The sequence below is a fragment of the Salvelinus fontinalis genome, unplaced genomic scaffold, assembly GCF_029448725.1.
Source record: "Salvelinus fontinalis isolate EN_2023a unplaced genomic scaffold, ASM2944872v1 scaffold_0013, whole genome shotgun sequence".
In the NCBI taxonomy this organism is placed as follows: Eukaryota; Metazoa; Chordata; class Actinopteri; order Salmoniformes; family Salmonidae; genus Salvelinus; species Salvelinus fontinalis.
This window is the reverse complement of record NW_026600222.1, coordinates 571,529-589,469: the sequence shown is the minus strand read 5'-3', so window position 1 is coordinate 589,469 and position 17,941 is coordinate 571,529. Positions and strand designations below refer to the sequence as shown.

Below are 17,941 nucleotides of genomic sequence, written 5' to 3'. Positions count from 1 at the left end.
TGTATGTTTCCAGTGTGTGTGTGTGTCCAGTGTGTGTGTGTGTGTCCAGTGTGTGTGTGTCCAGTGTTTCCAGTGTGTGTGTGTGTCCAGTGTGTGTGTGTGTGTGTGTCCAGTGTGTGTGTGTGTCCAGTGTGTGTGTGTATCTGTCCAGTGTGTGTGTGTGTGTGTGTGTGTTCAGTGTGAGTGTGTGTGTCCAGTGTGAGTGTGTGTGTGTGTGTGTGTCCAGTGTGAGTGTGTGTCCAGTGTGTGTACGTGTGTGTGTGTGTCCAGTGTGTGTGTGTGTGTGTGTGCCCAGTGTGTGTGTGTGTGTGTGTGTGTGTGTGTGTGTATCCAGTGTGAGTGTGTGTCCAGTGTGTGTACGTGTGTGTGTGTGTGTGTCCAGTGTGTGTGTGTGTGTGTGTGTGTGTCCAGTGTGTGTGTGTGTCCAGTGTGTGTGTGTGTGTGTGTGTGTGTGTGTGTGTCCAGTGTGTGTATGTGTGTGTTTCCAGTGTGTGTGTGTGTCCAGTGTGTGTGTGTGTCCAGTGTGTGTGTGTGTCCAGTGTGTGTGTGTGCCCAGTCTGTGTGTGTGCCCAGTGTGTGTGTGTGTGTGTGTGTGTGTGTGTCCAGTGTGAATGTGTGTGTCCAGTGTGTCTGTGTCCAGTGAGTGTGTGTGTGTGTCCAGTGTGTGTGTGTATCTGTCCAGTGTGTGTGTGTGTCCAGTGTGTGTGTGTGTGTGTGTGTGTCCAGTGTGTGTGTGTATCTGTCCAGTGTGTGTGTGTGTGTGTGTGTGTTCAGTGTGTGTGTGTGTGTCCAGTGTGAGTGTGTGTGTGTGTGTGTCCAGTGTGTGTGTGTGTGTGTGCCCAGTGTGTGTGTGTGTGTGTGTGTGTATGTGTGTGTGTGTGTGTGTGTGTGTGTCCAGTGTGAGTGTGTGTCCAGTGTGTGTACGTGTGTGTGTGTGTGTCCAGTGTGTGTGTGTGTGTGTGCCCAGTGTGTGTGTGTGTGTGTGTGTGTGTGTGTGTGTGTGTGTGTGTGTGTGTCCAGTGTGTGTACGTGTGTGTGTGTGTGTCCAGTGTGTGTGTGTGTCCAGTGTGTGTGTGTGTGTGTGTGTCCAGTGTGTGTGTGTCCAGTGTGTGTATGTGTGTGTTTCCAGTGTGTGTGTGTGTCCAGTGTGTGTGTGTGTCCAGTGTGTATGTGTGTGTGTGTCCAGTGTGTGTGTGTCCAGTGTGTCTGTCCAGTGTGTGTGTCCAGTGTGTGTGTGTGTGTCCAGTGTGTGTGTGTGTGTGTCCAGTGTGTGTGTGTGTGTCCAGTGTGTGTGTGTGTGTCCAGTGAGTGTGTGTGTGTCCAGTGTGTGTGTGTGTGTGTGTGTGTGTGTGTGTGTGTGTGTGTGTGTGTCCAGTGTGTGTGTGTATCTGTCCAGTGTGTGTGTGTGTGTGTGTGTGTGTTCAGTGTGAGTGTGTGTGTCCAGTGTGTGTGTGTCCAGTGTGAGTGTGTGTCCAGTGTGAGTGTGTGTCCAGTGTGTGTGTATCTGTCCAGTGAGTGTGTGTGTGTGTCCAGTGTTTGTGTGTGTGTGTGTCCAGTGTGTGTGTGTATGTGTCCAGTGTGTGTGTATCTGTCCAGTGTGTGTGTGTGTGTGTGTCCAGTGTGAGTGTGTGTGTGTGTGTCCAGGTGAGTGTGTGTGTGTGTCCAGTGTGAATGTGTGTGTGTGTCCAGTGAGTGTGAGTGTGTTTCCAGTGTGTGTGTGTGTGTCCAGTGTGTGTGTGTCCAGTGTGTGTGTGTGTGTGTGTGTGTGTGTTTGTGTCCAGTGTGTGTGTGTGTGTGTATGTTTCCAGTGTGTGTGTGTGTCCAGTGTGTGTGTGTCCAGTGTTTCCAGTGTGTGTGTGTGTCCAGTGTGTGTGTGTGTGTGTGTGTGTCCAGTGTGTGTGTGTGTGTCCAGTGTGTGTGTGTATCTGTCCAGTGTGTGTGTGTGTGTGTGTGTGTTCAGTGTGAGTGTGTGTGTCCAGTGTGAGTGTGTGTGTGTGTGTGTGTGTGTCCAGTGTGAGTGTGTGTCCAGTGTGTGTACGTGTGTGTGTGTGTCCAGTGTGTGTGTGTGTGTGTGTGCCCAGTGTGTGTGTGTGTGTGTGTGTGTGTGTGTGTGTGTATCCAGTGTGAGTGTGTGTCCAGTGTGTGTACGTGTGTGTGTGTGTGTGTCCAGTGTGTGTGTGTGTGTGTGTGTGTGTCCAGTGTGTGTGTGTGTGTGTTTCCAGTGTGTGTGTGTGTCCAGTGTGTGTGTGTGTCCAGTGTGTGTGTGTGTCCAGTGTGTGTGTGTGCCCAGTCTGTGTGTGTGCCCAGTGTGTGTGTGTGTGTGTGTGTGTGTGTGTCCAGTGTGAATGTGTGTGTCCAGTGTGTCTGTGTCCAGTGAGTGTGTGTGTGTCCAGTGTGTGTGTGTATCTGTCCAGTGTGTGTGTGTGTCCAGTGTGTGTGTGTGTGTGTGTGTGTCCAGTGTGTGTGTGTATCTGTCCAGTGTGTGTGTGTGTGTGTGTGTGTTCAGTGTGAGTGTGTGTGTCCAGTGTGAGTGTGTGTGTGTGTGTGTCCAGTGTGTGTGTGTGTGTGTGCCCAGTGTGTGTGTGTGTGTGTGTGTGTGTGTGTGTGTGTGTGTGTCCAGTGTGAGTGTGTGTCCAGTGTGTGTACGTGTGTGTGTGTGTGTCCAGTGTGTGTGTGTGTGTGTGCCCAGTGTGTGTGTGTGTGTGTGTGTGTGTGTGTGTGTGTGTGTGTGTGTGTCCAGTGTGTGTACGTGTGTGTGTGTGTGTCCAGTGTGTGTGTGTGTGTGTGTGTCCAGTGTGTGTGTGTGTGTGTGTCCAGTGTGTGTGTGTCCAGTGTGTGTATGTGTGTGTTTCCAGTGTGTGTGTGTGTCCAGTGTGTGTGTGTGTCCAGTGTGTGTGTGTGCCCAGTCTGTGTGTGTGCCCAGTGTGTGTGTGTGTGTGTGTGTGTGTGTGTGTGTCCAGTGTGAGTGTGTGTGTGTGTCCAGGTGAGTGTGTGTGTGTGTCCAGTGTGAGTGTGTGTCCAGTGTGTGTGTGTGTGTGTGTGTGTGTGTGTGTGTGTCCAGTGTGTGTATGTGTGTGTGTCCAGTGTGTCTGTGTCCAGTGAGTGTGTGTGTGTGTCCAGTGTTTCCAGTGTGTGTGTGTGTGTCCAGTGTGTGTGTGTGTGTGTGTCCAGTGTGTGTGTCCAGTGTGTGTGTGTGTGTCCAGTGTGTGTGTGTGTGTGTGTGTGTGTGTGTGTGTGTGTGTTCAGTGTGAGTGTGTGTGTCCAGTGTGAGTGTATGTGTGTGTCCAGTGTGTGTGTGCCCAGTGTGTGTGTGTGCCCAGTGTGTGTGTATCTGTGTATCTGTCCAGTGTGTGTGTGTGTGTGTGTGTGTGTGTGTGTGTTCAGTGTGAGTGTGTGTGTCCAGTGTGAGTGTATGTGTGTGTCCAGTGTGTGTGTGTGTCCAGTGTGTGTGTGTGTGTGCCCAGTGTGTGTGTGTGCCCAGTGTGTGTGTGTCCAGTGTGAGTGTGTGTACGTGTGTGTATCTGTCCAGTGTTTGTGTGTGTGTGTGTCCAGTGTGTGTGTGTGTGTGTCCAGTGTGTGTGTGTGTGTGTGTCCAGTGTGTGTGTGTCTGTCCAGTGTGAGTGTGTGTGTGTGTCCAGTGTGTGTGTGTGTGTGTCCAGTGTGTGTGTGTGTGTGTGTCCAGTGTGTGTGTGTCTGTCCAGTGTGAGTGTGTGTGTGTGTGTGTGTGTCCAGTGTGAGTGTGTGTCCAGTGTGTGTACGTGTGTGTGTGTGTCCAGTGTGCCCAGTGTGTGTGTGTGTGTGTGTGTGTGTGTGTGTGTGTGTGTGTGTGTCCAGTGTGAGTGTGTGTCCAGTGTGTGTACGTGTGTGTGTGTGTGTCCAGTGTGTGTGTGTGTGTCCAGTGTGTGTGTGTGTGTGTCCAGTGTGTGTGTGTGTGTGTGTGTCCAGTGTGTGTGTGTGTGTGTGTGTGTCCAGTGTGTGTATGTGTGTGTTTCCAGTGTGTGTGTGTGTCCAGTGTGTGTGTGTCCAGTGTGTGTGTGTGTCCAGTGTGTGTGTGTCCAGTGTGTGTGTGTGCCCAGTCTGTGTGTGTGCCCAGTGTGTGTGTGTGTGTGTGTGTGTCCAGTGTGAGTGTGTGTGTGTGTCCAGGTGAGTGTGTGTGTGTGTGTCCAGTGTGAGTGTGTGTCCAGTGTGTGTGTGTGTATGTGTGTGTGTCCAGTGTGTCTGTGTCCAGTGTGTGTGTGTGTGTGTGTGTGTGTGTGTGTGTGTGTGTGTGTGTGTGTGTGTGTGTGTGTTCAGTGTGAGTGTGTGTGTCCAGTGTGAGTGTATGTGTGTGTCCAGTGTGTGTGTGTGTCCAGTGTGTGTGTGTGTGTGCCCAGTGTGTGTGTGTTCCCAGTGTGTGTGTGTGTGTGTGTGTGTGTGTGTCCAGTGTGTGTGTATCTGTCCAGTGAGTGTGTGTGTGTGTCCAGTGTTTGTGTGTGTGTGTGTCCAGTGTGTGTGTGTGTGTGTCCAGTGTGTGTGTGTGTGTGTGTCCAGTGTGTGTGTGTCCAGTGTGTGTGTGTGTGTGTGTGTGTGTTCGTGTCCAGTGTGTGTGTGTGTGTGTGTCCAGTGTGTGTATGTGTGTGTGTCCAGTGTGTCTGTGTCCAGTGAGTGTGTGTGTGTGTCCAGTGTTTCCAGTGTGTGTGTGTGTGTCCAGTGTGTGTGTGTGTGTGTCCAGTGTGTGTGTCCAGTGTGTGTGTGTGTGTGTCCAGTGTGTGTGTCCAGTGTGAGTGTGTGTGTCCAGTGTGAGTGTATGTGTGTGTCCAGTGTGTGTGTGTGCCCAGTGTGTGTGTATCTGTGTATCTGTCCAGTGTGTGTGTGTGTGTGTGTGTGTGTGTGTGTTCAGTGTGAGTGTGTGTGTCCAGTGTGAGTGTATGTGTGTGTCCAGTGTGTGTGTGTGTCCAGTGTGTGTGTGTGTGTGTGCCCAGTGTGTGTGTGTGCCCAGTGTGTGTGTGTCCAGTGTGAGTGTGTGTACGTGTGTGTATCTGTCCAGTGAGTGTGTGTGTGTGTCCAGTGTTTGTGTGTGTGTGTGTCCAGTGTGTGTGTGTGTGTGTCCAGTGTGTGTGTGTGTGTGTGTCCAGTGTGTGTGTGTCTGTCCAGTGTGTGTGTGTCTGTCCAGTGTGAGTGTGTGTGTGTCCAGTGTGAGTGTGTGTCCAGTGTGTGTACGTGTGTGTGTGTGTCCAGTGTGCCCAGTGTGTGTGTGTGTGTGTGTGTGTGTGTGTGTGTGTCCAGTGTGAGTGTGTGTCCAGTGTGTGTACGTGTGTGTGTGTGTGTCCAGTGTGTGTGTGTGTGTGTCCAGTGTGTGTGTGTGTGTGTGTCCAGTGTGTGTGTGTGTGTGTGTGTCCAGTGTGTGTGTGTGTGTGTGTTTGTGTGTCCAGTGTGTGTATGTGTGTGTTTCCAGTGTGTGTGTGTGTCCAGTGTGTGTGTGTCCAGTGTGTGTGTGTGTCCAGTGTGTGTGTGTGCCCAGTCTGTGTGTGTGCCCAGTGTGTGTGTGTGTGTGTGTGTGTCCAGTGTGAGTGTGTGTGTGTCCAGGTGAGTGTGTGTGTGTGTGTCCAGTGTGAGTGTGTGTCCAGTGTGTGTGTGTGTATGTGTGTGTGTCCAGTGTGTCTGTGTCCAGTGTGTGTGTGTGTGTGTGTGTGTGTGTGTGTGTGTGTTCAGTGTGAGTGTGTGTGTCCAGTGTGAGTGTATGTGTGTGTCCAGTGTGTGTGTGTGTCCAGTGTGTGTGTGTGTGTGCCCAGTGTGTGTGTGTGCCCAGTGTGTGTGTGTGTGTGTGTGTGTGTGTGTGTGTGTCCAGTGTGAGTGTGTGTACGTGTGTGTGTCCAGTGTGTGTGTATCTGTCCAGTGAGTGTGTGTGTGTGTCCAGTGTTTGTGTGTGTGTGTGTCCAGTGTGTGTGTGTGTGTGTCCAGTGTGTGTGTGTGTGTGTGTCCAGTGTGTGTGTGTGTGTGTGTGTGTATGTGTGTTCGTGTCCAGTGTGTGTGTGTGTGTGTGTCCAGTGTGTGTGTGTCTGTCCAGTGTGTGTGTGTCTGTCCAGTGAGTGTGTGTGTGTGTGTGTGTGTGTGTGTGTGTGTGTGTGTGTGTGTGTGTGTGTATCAGGTTATTATTTCAGGGACACTGAGTCGCCATCCCACCAAACCCAGAACCCTGGATAGAGGGGCTCAGTGAATGTGGAGGTGAATGTGATCAGGTGGGTCAGTGTGTCAGAGGAGGCTCTATAGAAGGACAGAGTGCCGGCTGGCCAGTCCAGATACACTCCTACTCTGTGGGAGCTGGAGGAGGGGACGTCTATGGTAGTGTGATTATTATTGTGACAGGCAATGTAACGGTTGTCAGAGCAGATCAGACTCCAGGACTTGTCATTGTGTCCAAGACAACAGTCATCAACCCTTCCTCTCCTGCTGATTCCTTTATATGTCACTCCTATAACAGCCCCCATTATCCCACTCCACTCTACCTCCCAGTAACAGCGCCCAGTCAGACCCTCTCTACACAGCACCTGTCTACAACCCTCAAATCTCTCTGGGTGATCAGGATACGGCTGCTTCTCTCTCCTATATGTCACCTTTCTGTTCTCCTCAGACAGAGAGAGGAGTCTGTTTACTGTGTTTGGGTCCAGTGTGAGATCACAGACATCTGATGGATGAAACCAGACACAATATTAGAAATCATCATCATTCACATTAGAATGTTAACTCACTTTTCACTAATTCATTTAATGTAGATGTTTCTAGGTATCAAAAGGAGAAGTTAAGGTAACTTGAGACTTGTTGAATGATCATATGTTATACTGTATGGTGATATAAAACACACTTATTCACATTAATTACACACACACACACACACACACACACACACACACACACACACACACACACACACACACAGAGAAAAACACACACACAGAGAGAAAAACACACACACACACACACACACACACACACACACACACACACACACACACACACACACACACACACAGTCAAATCAACTCTTTGTAAACGTTGGTGTCCCTGATTTCTGCTTCTGTAGAACTACAGCTGATATTTAATATGACCAAGTCAGTAATGATGGTGGTCTTTGACTTTGACTTAACTTGAATTAAGACTTATTCTTAGTCATATTCTTCACAGCAGTCAACACTCACATTTTCTAAGCCCAGGTTTCATTCTGTTCTCTCCACCATGTTCCACACTGTAGCGGTAAGCAGAAGAACAGACAGTCATTGAGGGATACACCTGAACTCACACACACACACACACACACACACACACACACACACACACACACACACACACACACACACACACACACACACACACACACACACACACACACACACACACACACACACTGGACACACACACACTGGACACACACACACGCACACACACACACACACACACACACACTGGATACAAACACACATAACTAATAATTTGTCCAAGTGGTGGTAAGAATGTTTGTCTTAACCAGCCTGATAAGTCAAACATGTCTGATATGAACATTGACATAAACCCTCTACATACTTGAGTTTCTCCAGTCTGCAGTGTGGATCCTCCAGTCCAGCAGAGAGCAGTCTGACTCCTGAGTCTCCTGGGTGATTGTAGCTCAGGTCCAGCTCTCTCAGGTGTGAGGGGTTTGACCTCAGAGCTGAGACCAGAGAATCACAGCCTTCCTCTGTGACTAGACAGCCTGACAGCCTGCAAAGAGTCAAATCATAATAAAACCACACTGCTATTGTTTGTCGTGAAAATAGTGGCAGTATATTTTTTCAACATATTCAGATACATCAGTGTCCTGAAACCTGCCATATCTATTCATAAATGAATGTATCATTATTATAAATGATCATAATATTACTTGTAGAGAGAAAAATGTATAGTACAAATATTTGAGTAGACTGACCAGACCAGTTTAAAAAGCAGTATCAGTCAAAAGACAGACAGTGAGGTATCAGATTTAGATTGTATTGAGTATACAGTCCACACCATATCTATAATGACAGTGAGGTATCAGATTTAGATTGTATTTAGTAAACAGTCCACACCATATCTATAATGACAGTGAGGTATCAGATTTAGATTGTATTGAGTAAACAGTCCACACCATATCTATAATGACAGTGAGGTATCAGATTTAGATTGTATTGAGTAAACAGTCCACACCATATCTATAATGACAGTGAGGTATCAGATTTAGATTGTATTTAGTATACAGTCCACACCATATCTATAATGACAGTGAGGTATCAGATTTAGATTGTATTGAGTAAACAGTCCAGACCATATCTATAATGACAGTGAGGTATCAGATTTAGATTGAATTGAGTATACAGTCCACACCATATCTATAATGACAGTGAAGCTAACATTTTAAATGTGGCTCTATACTCCAACACTTGGATTTGAGATCAAATGTTTCATATGAGGTGACAGTATATAATGTCACCTTTATTTGAGGGTATTTTAATACATATCTGTTTCACATTTAGAAATGAAAGCACTTTATGTATCTAGTATCCCCTATTTGAAGAAGTCATAAGTATTCTGACCAATTCACTTATAGTGTATTAAAGTTGTCAAAAGTTTAGTGTTTGGTTCCAAACTTGTTGGTTGCATTTACAGTTTGTTTTGGGTTGTGTTTTGCCCAATAGTAACTGAATGGTGAATGATGACTGGAGTAATTTTCTTTATAAGTGAGTAGATAACATGTTTCTAAACACTACTAAATTAATCCTGATGATGCCGTGATTAACACAAATCATGAATGAATCATGAATAGTAATGAATGAGAAATAGTATTGAATGAGAAACAAAACATACTAACCTCTCACCATTACCAATAACAGAGGCTACAACAAAACATGCTAACCTCTCACCATTACCAATAACAGAGGCTACAACAAAACATGCTAACCTCTCACCATTACCAATAACAGAGGCTACAACAAAACATGCTAACCTCTCACCATTACCAATAACAGAGACTACAACAAAACATGCTAACCTCTCACCATTACCAATAACAGAGGCTACAACAAAACATGCTAACCTCTCACCATTACCAATAACAGAGGCTACAACAAAACATGCTAACCTCTCACCATTACCAATAACAGAGGCTACAACAAAACATGCTAACCTCTCACCATTACCAATAACACAGGCTACAACAAAACATACTAACCTCTCAACATTACCAATAACAGAGGATACAACAAAACATGCTAACCTCTCACCATTACCAATAACAGAGGCTACAACAAAACATGCTAACCTCTCACCATTACCAATAACAGAGACTACAACAAAACATGCTAACCTCTCACCATTACCAATAACAGAGGATACAACAAAACATGCTAACCTCTCACCATTACCAATAACAGAGACTACAACAAAACATGCTAACCTCTCACCATTACCAATAACAGAGACTACAACAAAACACGCTAACCTCTCACCATTACCAATAACAGAGGCTACAACAAAACATGCTAACCTCTCACCATTACCAATAACAGAGGCTACAACAAAACATGCTAACCTCTCACCATTACCAATAACAGAGACTACAACAAAACATGCTAACCTCTCACCATTACCAATAACAGAGGCTACAACAAAACATGCTAACCTCTCACCATTACCAATAACAGAGACTACAACAAAACATACTAACCTCTCACCACTACCACTAACAGAGGCTACAACAAAACATGCTAACCTCTCACCACTACCACTAACAGAGGCTACAACAAAACATGCTAACCTCTCACCATTACCAATAACAGAGGCTACAACAAAACATGCTAACCTCTCACCATTACCAATAACAGAGACTACAACAAAACATGCTAACCTCTCACCATTACCAGTAACAGAGGCTACAACAAAACATGCTAACCTCTCACCATTACCAATAACAGAGACTACAACAAAACATGCTAACCTCTCACCATTACCAATAACAGAGGCTACAACAAAACATGCTAACCTCTCACCATTACCAATAACAGAGACTACAACAAAACATGCTAACCTCTCACCATTACCAGTAACAGAGGCTACAACAAAACATGCTAACCTCTCACCATTACCAATAACAGAGACTACAACAAAACATGCTAACCTCTCACCATTACCAATAACAGAGACTACAACAAAACATGCTAACCTCTCACCATTACTAATAACAGAGGCTACAATAAAACATGCTAACCTCTCACCATTACCAATAACAGAGGCTACAACAAAACATGCTAACCTCTCACCATTACCAATAACAGAGGCTACAACAAAACATACTAACCTCTCACCATTACCAATAACAGAGGCTACAACAAAACATACTAACCTCTCACCATTACCAATAACAGAGGCTACAACAAAACATACTAACCTCTCACCATTACCAATAACAGAGGTTACAACAAAACATGCTAACCTCTCACCATTACCAATACAGAGACTACAACAAAACATGCTAACCTCTCACCATTACCAATAACAGAGACTACAACAAAACATGCTAACCTCTCACCATTACCAATAACAGAGACTACAACAAAACATGCTAACCTCTCACCATTACCAATAACAGGGGCTACAACAAAACATGCTAACCTCTCACCATTACCAATAACAGAGGCTACAACAAAACATGCTAACCTCTCACCATTACCAATAACAGAGACTACAACAAAACATACTCACCTCTCACCATTACCAATAACAGAGGCTACAACAAAACATGCTAACCTCTCACCATTACCAATAACAGAGACTACAACAAAACATGCTAACCTCTCACTATTACCAATATATGTGAATATGTCCAAATAATGAAGACTTCTTCAAATGGTAGACTACAGTGCCTTGCAGAGGTATTCATCCCCCTTGGTGTTGTTCCTATTTTGTTTCATTACAACATGTCATTTAAATAGATTATATTTGGATTTCATGTAATGGACAAACACAAAATAGTCCAAATTGGTCAAGAGAAATTAAAAAAAAAAAAAATTAAAAACAGAAAACTGGTGCGTTCATATGTATTCACCCCCTTTGCTATGAAGCGCCTAAATAAGATCTGGTGCAACCAATTACCTTCAGAAGTCACATGATTAGTTAAATAAAGTCCACCTGTGTGCAATCTAAGTGTGACATGATCTGTCACATGATCTCAGTGTATATACACCTGTTCTGCAAGGTCCCAGAGTCTACAACTCCACTAAGCAAGGGACACCACCAAGCAAGCGGCACCATGAAGACCAAGGAGCTCTCCAAACAGGTCAGGGACAAAGTTGAGGAGAAGTACAGATCAGGGTTGGGTTATAAAAAAATATCTGAAACTTTGAAAATCCCACGGAGCACCATTAAATCCATTATTAAAAAATGGAAAGAAAATGGCACCACAACAAACCTACCAAGAGAGGGAAAACTCACGAACCAGGCAAGGAGGGCATTAATAAGAGAGGAAACAAAGAGACCAAAGATAACCCTGAAGGAGCTGCAAAGCTCCACAGCGGAGATTGGAGTATCTGTCCATAGGACCACTTTAAGCCGTACACTACACAGAGCTGGGCTTTACGGAAGTGTGGCCAGAAAGAAATACATTGCTTTAAAGAAAAAAATAAGCAAACACGTTTGGCCAAAAGGCATGTGGGAGACTCCCCAAACATATGGAAGAAGGTACTCTGGTCAGATGATACTAAAATTGAGCTTTATGGCCATCAAGGGAAACGCTATGTCTGGCGCAAACCCAACACCTCTCATCACCCCGAGAACACCATCCCCACAGTGAAGCATGGTGGTGGCAGCATCATGCTGTGGGGATGTTTTTCTTCGGCAGGGACTGGGAAACTGGTTAGAATTGAAGGAATGATGGATGGCGCTAAATACAGGGAAATTCTTGAGGGAAACCTGTTTCAGTCTTCCAGAGATTTTGAGACTGCTAAAGCAAAACCCGAGTGGTTTAAGGGGAAAAATGTAAATGTCTTGGAATGGTCAAGTCAAAGCATAGACCTCAATCCAATTGAGAATCTGTGGAATGACTTTCAGATTGCGGTACACCAGCGGAGCCCATCCAACTTGAAGGAGCTGGAGCAGTTTTGCCTTAAAAAATGGTCAAACATCCCAGAAGCTAAATGTGCCAAGCTTATAGAGACAAACCCCAAAAGACTTGCAGCTGTAATTGCTACAAAAGGTGGTTCTACAAAGTATTGACTTTGGGGGGTGAATAGTTATGCTCAAGTTCTCTGTTCTTATTATTTATCGGTTGTTTAACAAGAAAACATATTTAGCATATTCAAAGTGGTAGGAATGTTGTGTACATCAACAGATACAAACCCCCAAAACATCTATTTTAATTACAGGTTGTAAGGCAATTTTTGGGGGGGAAAATGCCAAGGGGGGTGAATACTTTTGCAAGCCACTGTACATACATAAAGTGCTTTCATTTCTAAAAGGTAAAACATATATGAATCCTCTCAAATAAAAGGTGACATTCTGTACTGTCACCTAATACGAAACAGTCTACCTAAAATCCAAAATGCTGGAGCATAGCACCAAATGTAAAACTGTAAGCTTCACTGTCCAAACACATATGGTGTGGACTATGTGTGTCTGGTAAACACATGTGGATCTGGTGAACAGTTATCACTTGTTGACCAACTACAGGAATACTGACCTCAGAGTCTCCAGTTTACAGTGGGGATTCCCCAGTACAGCAGAGACCAGATTCACTCCTGAATCCTTCAGGTCATTGTTACTCAGGTCCAGCTCTCTCAGGTGTGAGGTGTTTGACTCCAGAGCTGAGACCAGAGAAGCACAGCCTTCCTCTGTGACTAGACAGCCTGACAGCCTGACAAAGAGATCATTATGACTTCAAAAACACTGTTAATTTAACACCAGTAGTGTAGAAGGACAATGGCAGATGCATTTGGTTTATTCTCTCTAACAACATATAGATTCATCTTCCATCTCCTAGAATTGTATGGTCATAATGTTATACTAATGTGAACATCAATGCATTGATTCAGTATGTTATTCAATATAATATTATATACATATTATAATACATCATTTTCTCTAAACTGGATAATGATTCCTGATGATTAGTTCTGACATGTCATTTTATTTACTCACAGAACAGCTCTGGAGGCTTTGACCACTGGCAGCAGCCTCAGAAGACCTTCCTCTGATCTGGAGTATTTCTTCAGGTCAAACACATCCAGCTCCTTTTCTGAAGTCAGCAACACAAAGACCAGAGCTGACCACTGTGCAGGTGACAGTTCGTCTTCTGAGAGACTTCCTGATCTCAGGTAGCTTTGGATCTCCTCCAATAGAGAATGGTCATTCAGTTCATTCAGACAGTGGAACAGATTGATGCTCTTCTCTGGAGAGGGATTCTCCCCGATCTTCTTCTTGATGTACTTGACTGTTTCTTCATGGCTCTGTGAGCTGCTTCTTGTCGTTGTCATTAGACCTCGTAAGTGCTTCTGATTGGACTCCAGTGAGAGACCCAGAAGGAAGCGGAGGAAAAGGTCCAGGTTTCCCGTCTCACTTTGTAAGGCTTTATCCACAGCACTCTTGTAGAAAGTAACTTCAGGCTTGTCTTTTGTTTGCAGTTTGTCCATTAGATTCTCATTGTTGTTGATGAATGAGAGGAACACATATACAGCAGCCAGAAACTCCTGAATGCTCAGATGAACAAAGCAGTACACCTTGTCCTGGTACAGCACACATTCCTCTTTAAAGAGCTGTGTGCACAATCCTGAGTACACTGAGGCTTCATTTACATCAATGCCAGCCTCTTTCAGGTCTTCTTCATAGAAAATCAGATTGCCATTCACAAGCTGCTGAAAAGCCAGTTTTCCCAGTGACAGAATGCTCTCTTTATTCCAGTTTGGACCTGTCTCTTCTTTCCCAAGATACTTTTCATTATTCTGTTTGGAATGAAACACCACAAGGTGTGTGTACATCTCAGTCAGAGTCTTGGGCATCTCTTCTTTCTTATGTTCCAGCATGTGTTCAAGGACTGTTGCAGAAATCCAACAGAAGACTGGAATGTGGCACATGATGTGGAGGCTCCTTGATGTCTTTATGTGTGAGATGATTCTTTTGGCCAGGTCCTCATCACTGAATCTCTTCCTGAAGTACTCCTCCTTCTGTGGGTCATTGAACCCTCGTACCTCTGTCACTTGGTCAACACACCCTGAAGGGATCTTATTGGCTGCTGCAGGTCGGGTAGTTATCCAGATGAGAGCAGAGGGAAGCAGATTTCCCTTGATGAGATTTGTCAGCAGAACATCCACTGAGGTTGACTCTGTGACGTCCCAACAGATCTTGTTCTTCTGGAAGTCTAGGGGCAGTCGGCACTCATCCAGACCATCAAAGATGAACAGAACTTTGTACTTGTCGTAGATGGAGATTCCTGATTGTTTGGTTTCCATTGAGAAGTGATTGAGAAATTCAATGAAAGTGTGTTCGTCCCCTTTCATCAAATTCAGCTCCCGAAAAGGGAATGAAAATACAAATTGGACATCCTGATTTGCTTTTCCTTCAGCCCAGTCCAGAATGAACTTCTGCACAGAGACTGTTTTTCCAATGCCAGCGACTCCCTTTGTCAGCACAGTTCTGACACGTTTGTCTTGTCCAGTTAAGGGTTTGAAGATGTCGTTACATTTGATTGGAGTCTCTGGTCTTGCTTGTTTCCTGGTTGTTGTCTCAATCTGTCTCAGCTCATGTTCATTATTGACCTCTCCTGTTCCACCCTCTGTGATGTAGAGCTCTGTGTAGATCTTATTGAGAAGTGTTGGGTTTCCTTGTTTAGCGATCCCCTCAAATACACATTGAAACTTCTTCTTTAGATTAGATTTGAGTTCACGTTGGCAAATCACAGCAAGCTCATCTGAATCTAGAAATAACACAGAGGATATTAATATTACGTCTGTTTTAATGCCTACAGTATTGTAGGACTGTTATAAAGGTTTACATTATAATAATTCATTCTCTTAACTGACTGTATAAATGTGTAAATGTTTTCATAATGCATTACAGACTGGTGTGACTGATTCTATTATTATTGGTATTATTGATGGTATTATTAATGTTGTCTCTCTAAATTAATCACCACAACACATCCCTGCTGCTACTTAATGAGGTCACTAGGTGTTGTGTTAAGGCTAGAAGTCGACCGATTAATCGGAATGGCCGATTTCAAGTTTTCATAACAATCGGAAATCGGTAATTTTGAAAAAAAAAATCCTGATTTTGTTTTTCTATTTTTTATTTGTACACCTTTATTTAACTAGGCAGGTCAGTTAAGAACACATTCTTATTTTCAATGACGGCCTAGAAACGGTGGGTTATTAACTGCCTCGTTCAGGGGCAGAATGACAGAATTTCACCTTGTCAGCTCGGGGGATACAATATTGCAACCTTCAGGTTAACTAGTTCAACGCAATAACGACCTGCCTCTCGTTGCACTCCACGAGGAGACTGCCTGTTACGCGAATGCAGTAAGCCAAGGTAAGTTGCTAGCTAGCATTAAACTTATCTTATAAAAAACAATCAATCAATCATAACCACTAGTTAACTACACATGGTTGATGATATTACTAGATATTATCTTGTGTGTCCTGCTAGATAATATATATAATCTGACTGAGCATACAAGCATACAACTATCTCAGTATCTGACTGAGCGGTGGTAGGCAGAAGCAGGCGCGTAAACATTCATTCAAACAGCACTTTCGTGCGTTTTGCCAGCAGCTCTTCGTTGTGCGTCAAGCATTGCGCTGTTTATGACTTCAAGCCTATCAACTCCCGAGATGAGGCTGGTGTAACCGCAGTGAAATGGCTGGCTAGTTAACTCACGCTAATAGCGTTTCAAACGTCACTCGCTCTGAGACTTGGAGTAGTTGTTTCCCTTGCTCTGCATGGGTAATGCTGCTTCGAGGGTGGCTGTTGTCGTTGTGTTCCTGGTTCAAGCCCAGGGAGGAGCGAGGAGAGGCACGGAAGCTATACTGTTACACTGGCAATACTAAAGTGCCTATAAGAACATCCAATAGTCAAAGGTTAATGAAATACAAATGGTATAGAGGGAAATAGTCCTATAATTCCTATAAGAACTACAACCTAAAACTTCTTAAGTGGGAATATTGAAGACTCATGTTAAAAGGAACCACCAGCTTTCATATGTTCTCATGTTCTGAGCAAGGAACTTAAACGTTAGCTTTCTTACATGGCACATATTGCACTTTTACTTTCTTCTCCAACACTTTGTTTTTGCATTATTTAAACCAAATTGAACATGTTTCATTATTTACTTGAGGCAAGATTGATTTTATTGATGGATTATATTAAGTTAAAATAAGTGTTCATTCAGTATTGTTGTAATTGTCATTATTACAAGTAAATGTAAAAAAATTGTATCGGCTTTTTTGGTCGTCCAATAATCGATATCGGTATCTGCGTTGAAAAATCATAATCGGTCGACCTCTAGTTAAGGCTGCTACAATATCATTGAGTTACACAGCTACTTTAGCTGTACTTTAGCTACAGCTTTTAAATGTTATAAAACAGCATTCAACATGAGGCAGACAGATCTTACATTTCTCCAGTGTGTCAGCAAGCTCCTTCTGGTTCATTTTCCTCAGGACGTGCAGTGTGATCTTCAGAGCCCCCTCTCTGGCACTGCTCTCCTGCTTCTCATCTTCAGCATCCACCACTTCCTGCTTCTGACTCTCAAAGCCTTCTGGGAGTTCTGGACTAAGAATTCTCTTGAACATCTTCAGCTCGTTCTTCACAAATGTCATAATTTTCTCTTCAAGCAACTGAAATAAATAAAGTAAATGAGTTAAGCAAGAGAATAAATGTTTTCTCATTAACACATTAATGAATGATTGACAGATCAACTTTCCTTGAGGTAAACAAAAACAAATGTACATAACAGGACCACATACACTGAATATGGAGGCCAGGTCTGTTTGATGACTCTGGGAAGACTGACCACTGAGAATCTCTGACTCTGATCTCTCCTGTTGGTTTCTGTGGACAAAACATGAGATTACATCTCCTCATCCAGGGAGTACACACACACACGCACACACACACACACACACACACACACACACACACACACACACACACACACACACACACACACACACACACACACACACACACACACACACACGCACACACGCACACACACACACACACACACACACACACACACACACACACACACACAGGGAGGGAGGGAATGTTGTGTTTGTTTAATATTGTTTTAGGACTATGAAAATGGACAAAATGATTAGCCTATGGATTATGAAAACAACAAAAAGAAATGGGAAAATGGGAGAGGAGAAATGACTAGAGACAGTGTTGTTTAACTCACTGACCAGGACCCATGAGTTCTTCTTACCTTTGTTCAGTAGAAAAGTCTCCCTCTCTAAAGTTTATAGGCTGCATCATAGACTTGTCACTCTTCAGGGACACACAGCTGGGTACAGGGGAGGCTGGTCTCTCCTGCTTGATTGGTCTTCAACACAACAGAGACAAACATTACATCTCTCATCTACTCTGAGCTCAGATGGGGAAACAGAAGAAGAGTTTAACTCCAAAACGCTATATGTCACTTTTCAGAAACTGTCATAAATGAACTTTTACTAAAAATAAATTATAAAAGACATTGGTGTTGTTTCACTATCTAATCATGGCATGGGGTTTTTCAATGACATACATGTATTTGATTAAAATATATCATTTGATGTTTTCATTTCAGAGTCAATTTTTTTTTTTTCAAAATGCTATATATCTGCCTCACTCTCAGAGTAATCAGTAGTACTGTTAGGTTTTACACAGTAATAATATATATCTGCCTCACTCTCAGAGTAATCAGTAG

General features: G+C 44.0%; 1 protein-coding gene across 1 annotated transcript; it reads right to left on the bottom strand.

Annotated features, from left to right (window-relative positions):
- Positions 1-6,051: 6,051 nt before the first annotated feature.
- Positions 6,052-17,652, bottom strand: LOC129842112 (NLR family CARD domain-containing protein 3-like). The gene is made up of 8 exons (XM_055910507.1): positions 17,462-17,652; positions 16,998-17,082; positions 16,646-16,868; positions 13,177-14,947; positions 12,719-12,892; positions 7,558-7,731; positions 7,176-7,222; positions 6,052-6,664 (listed from the first exon to the last, which is right to left on the bottom strand). Exons 1-8 carry the CDS (start codon positions 17,509-17,511, stop codon positions 6,132-6,134), a joined length of 3,057 nt encoding a protein of 1,018 aa, XP_055766482.1. The 5' UTR covers positions 17,512-17,652; the 3' UTR covers positions 6,052-6,131.
- Positions 17,653-17,941: the final 289 nt, after the last annotated feature.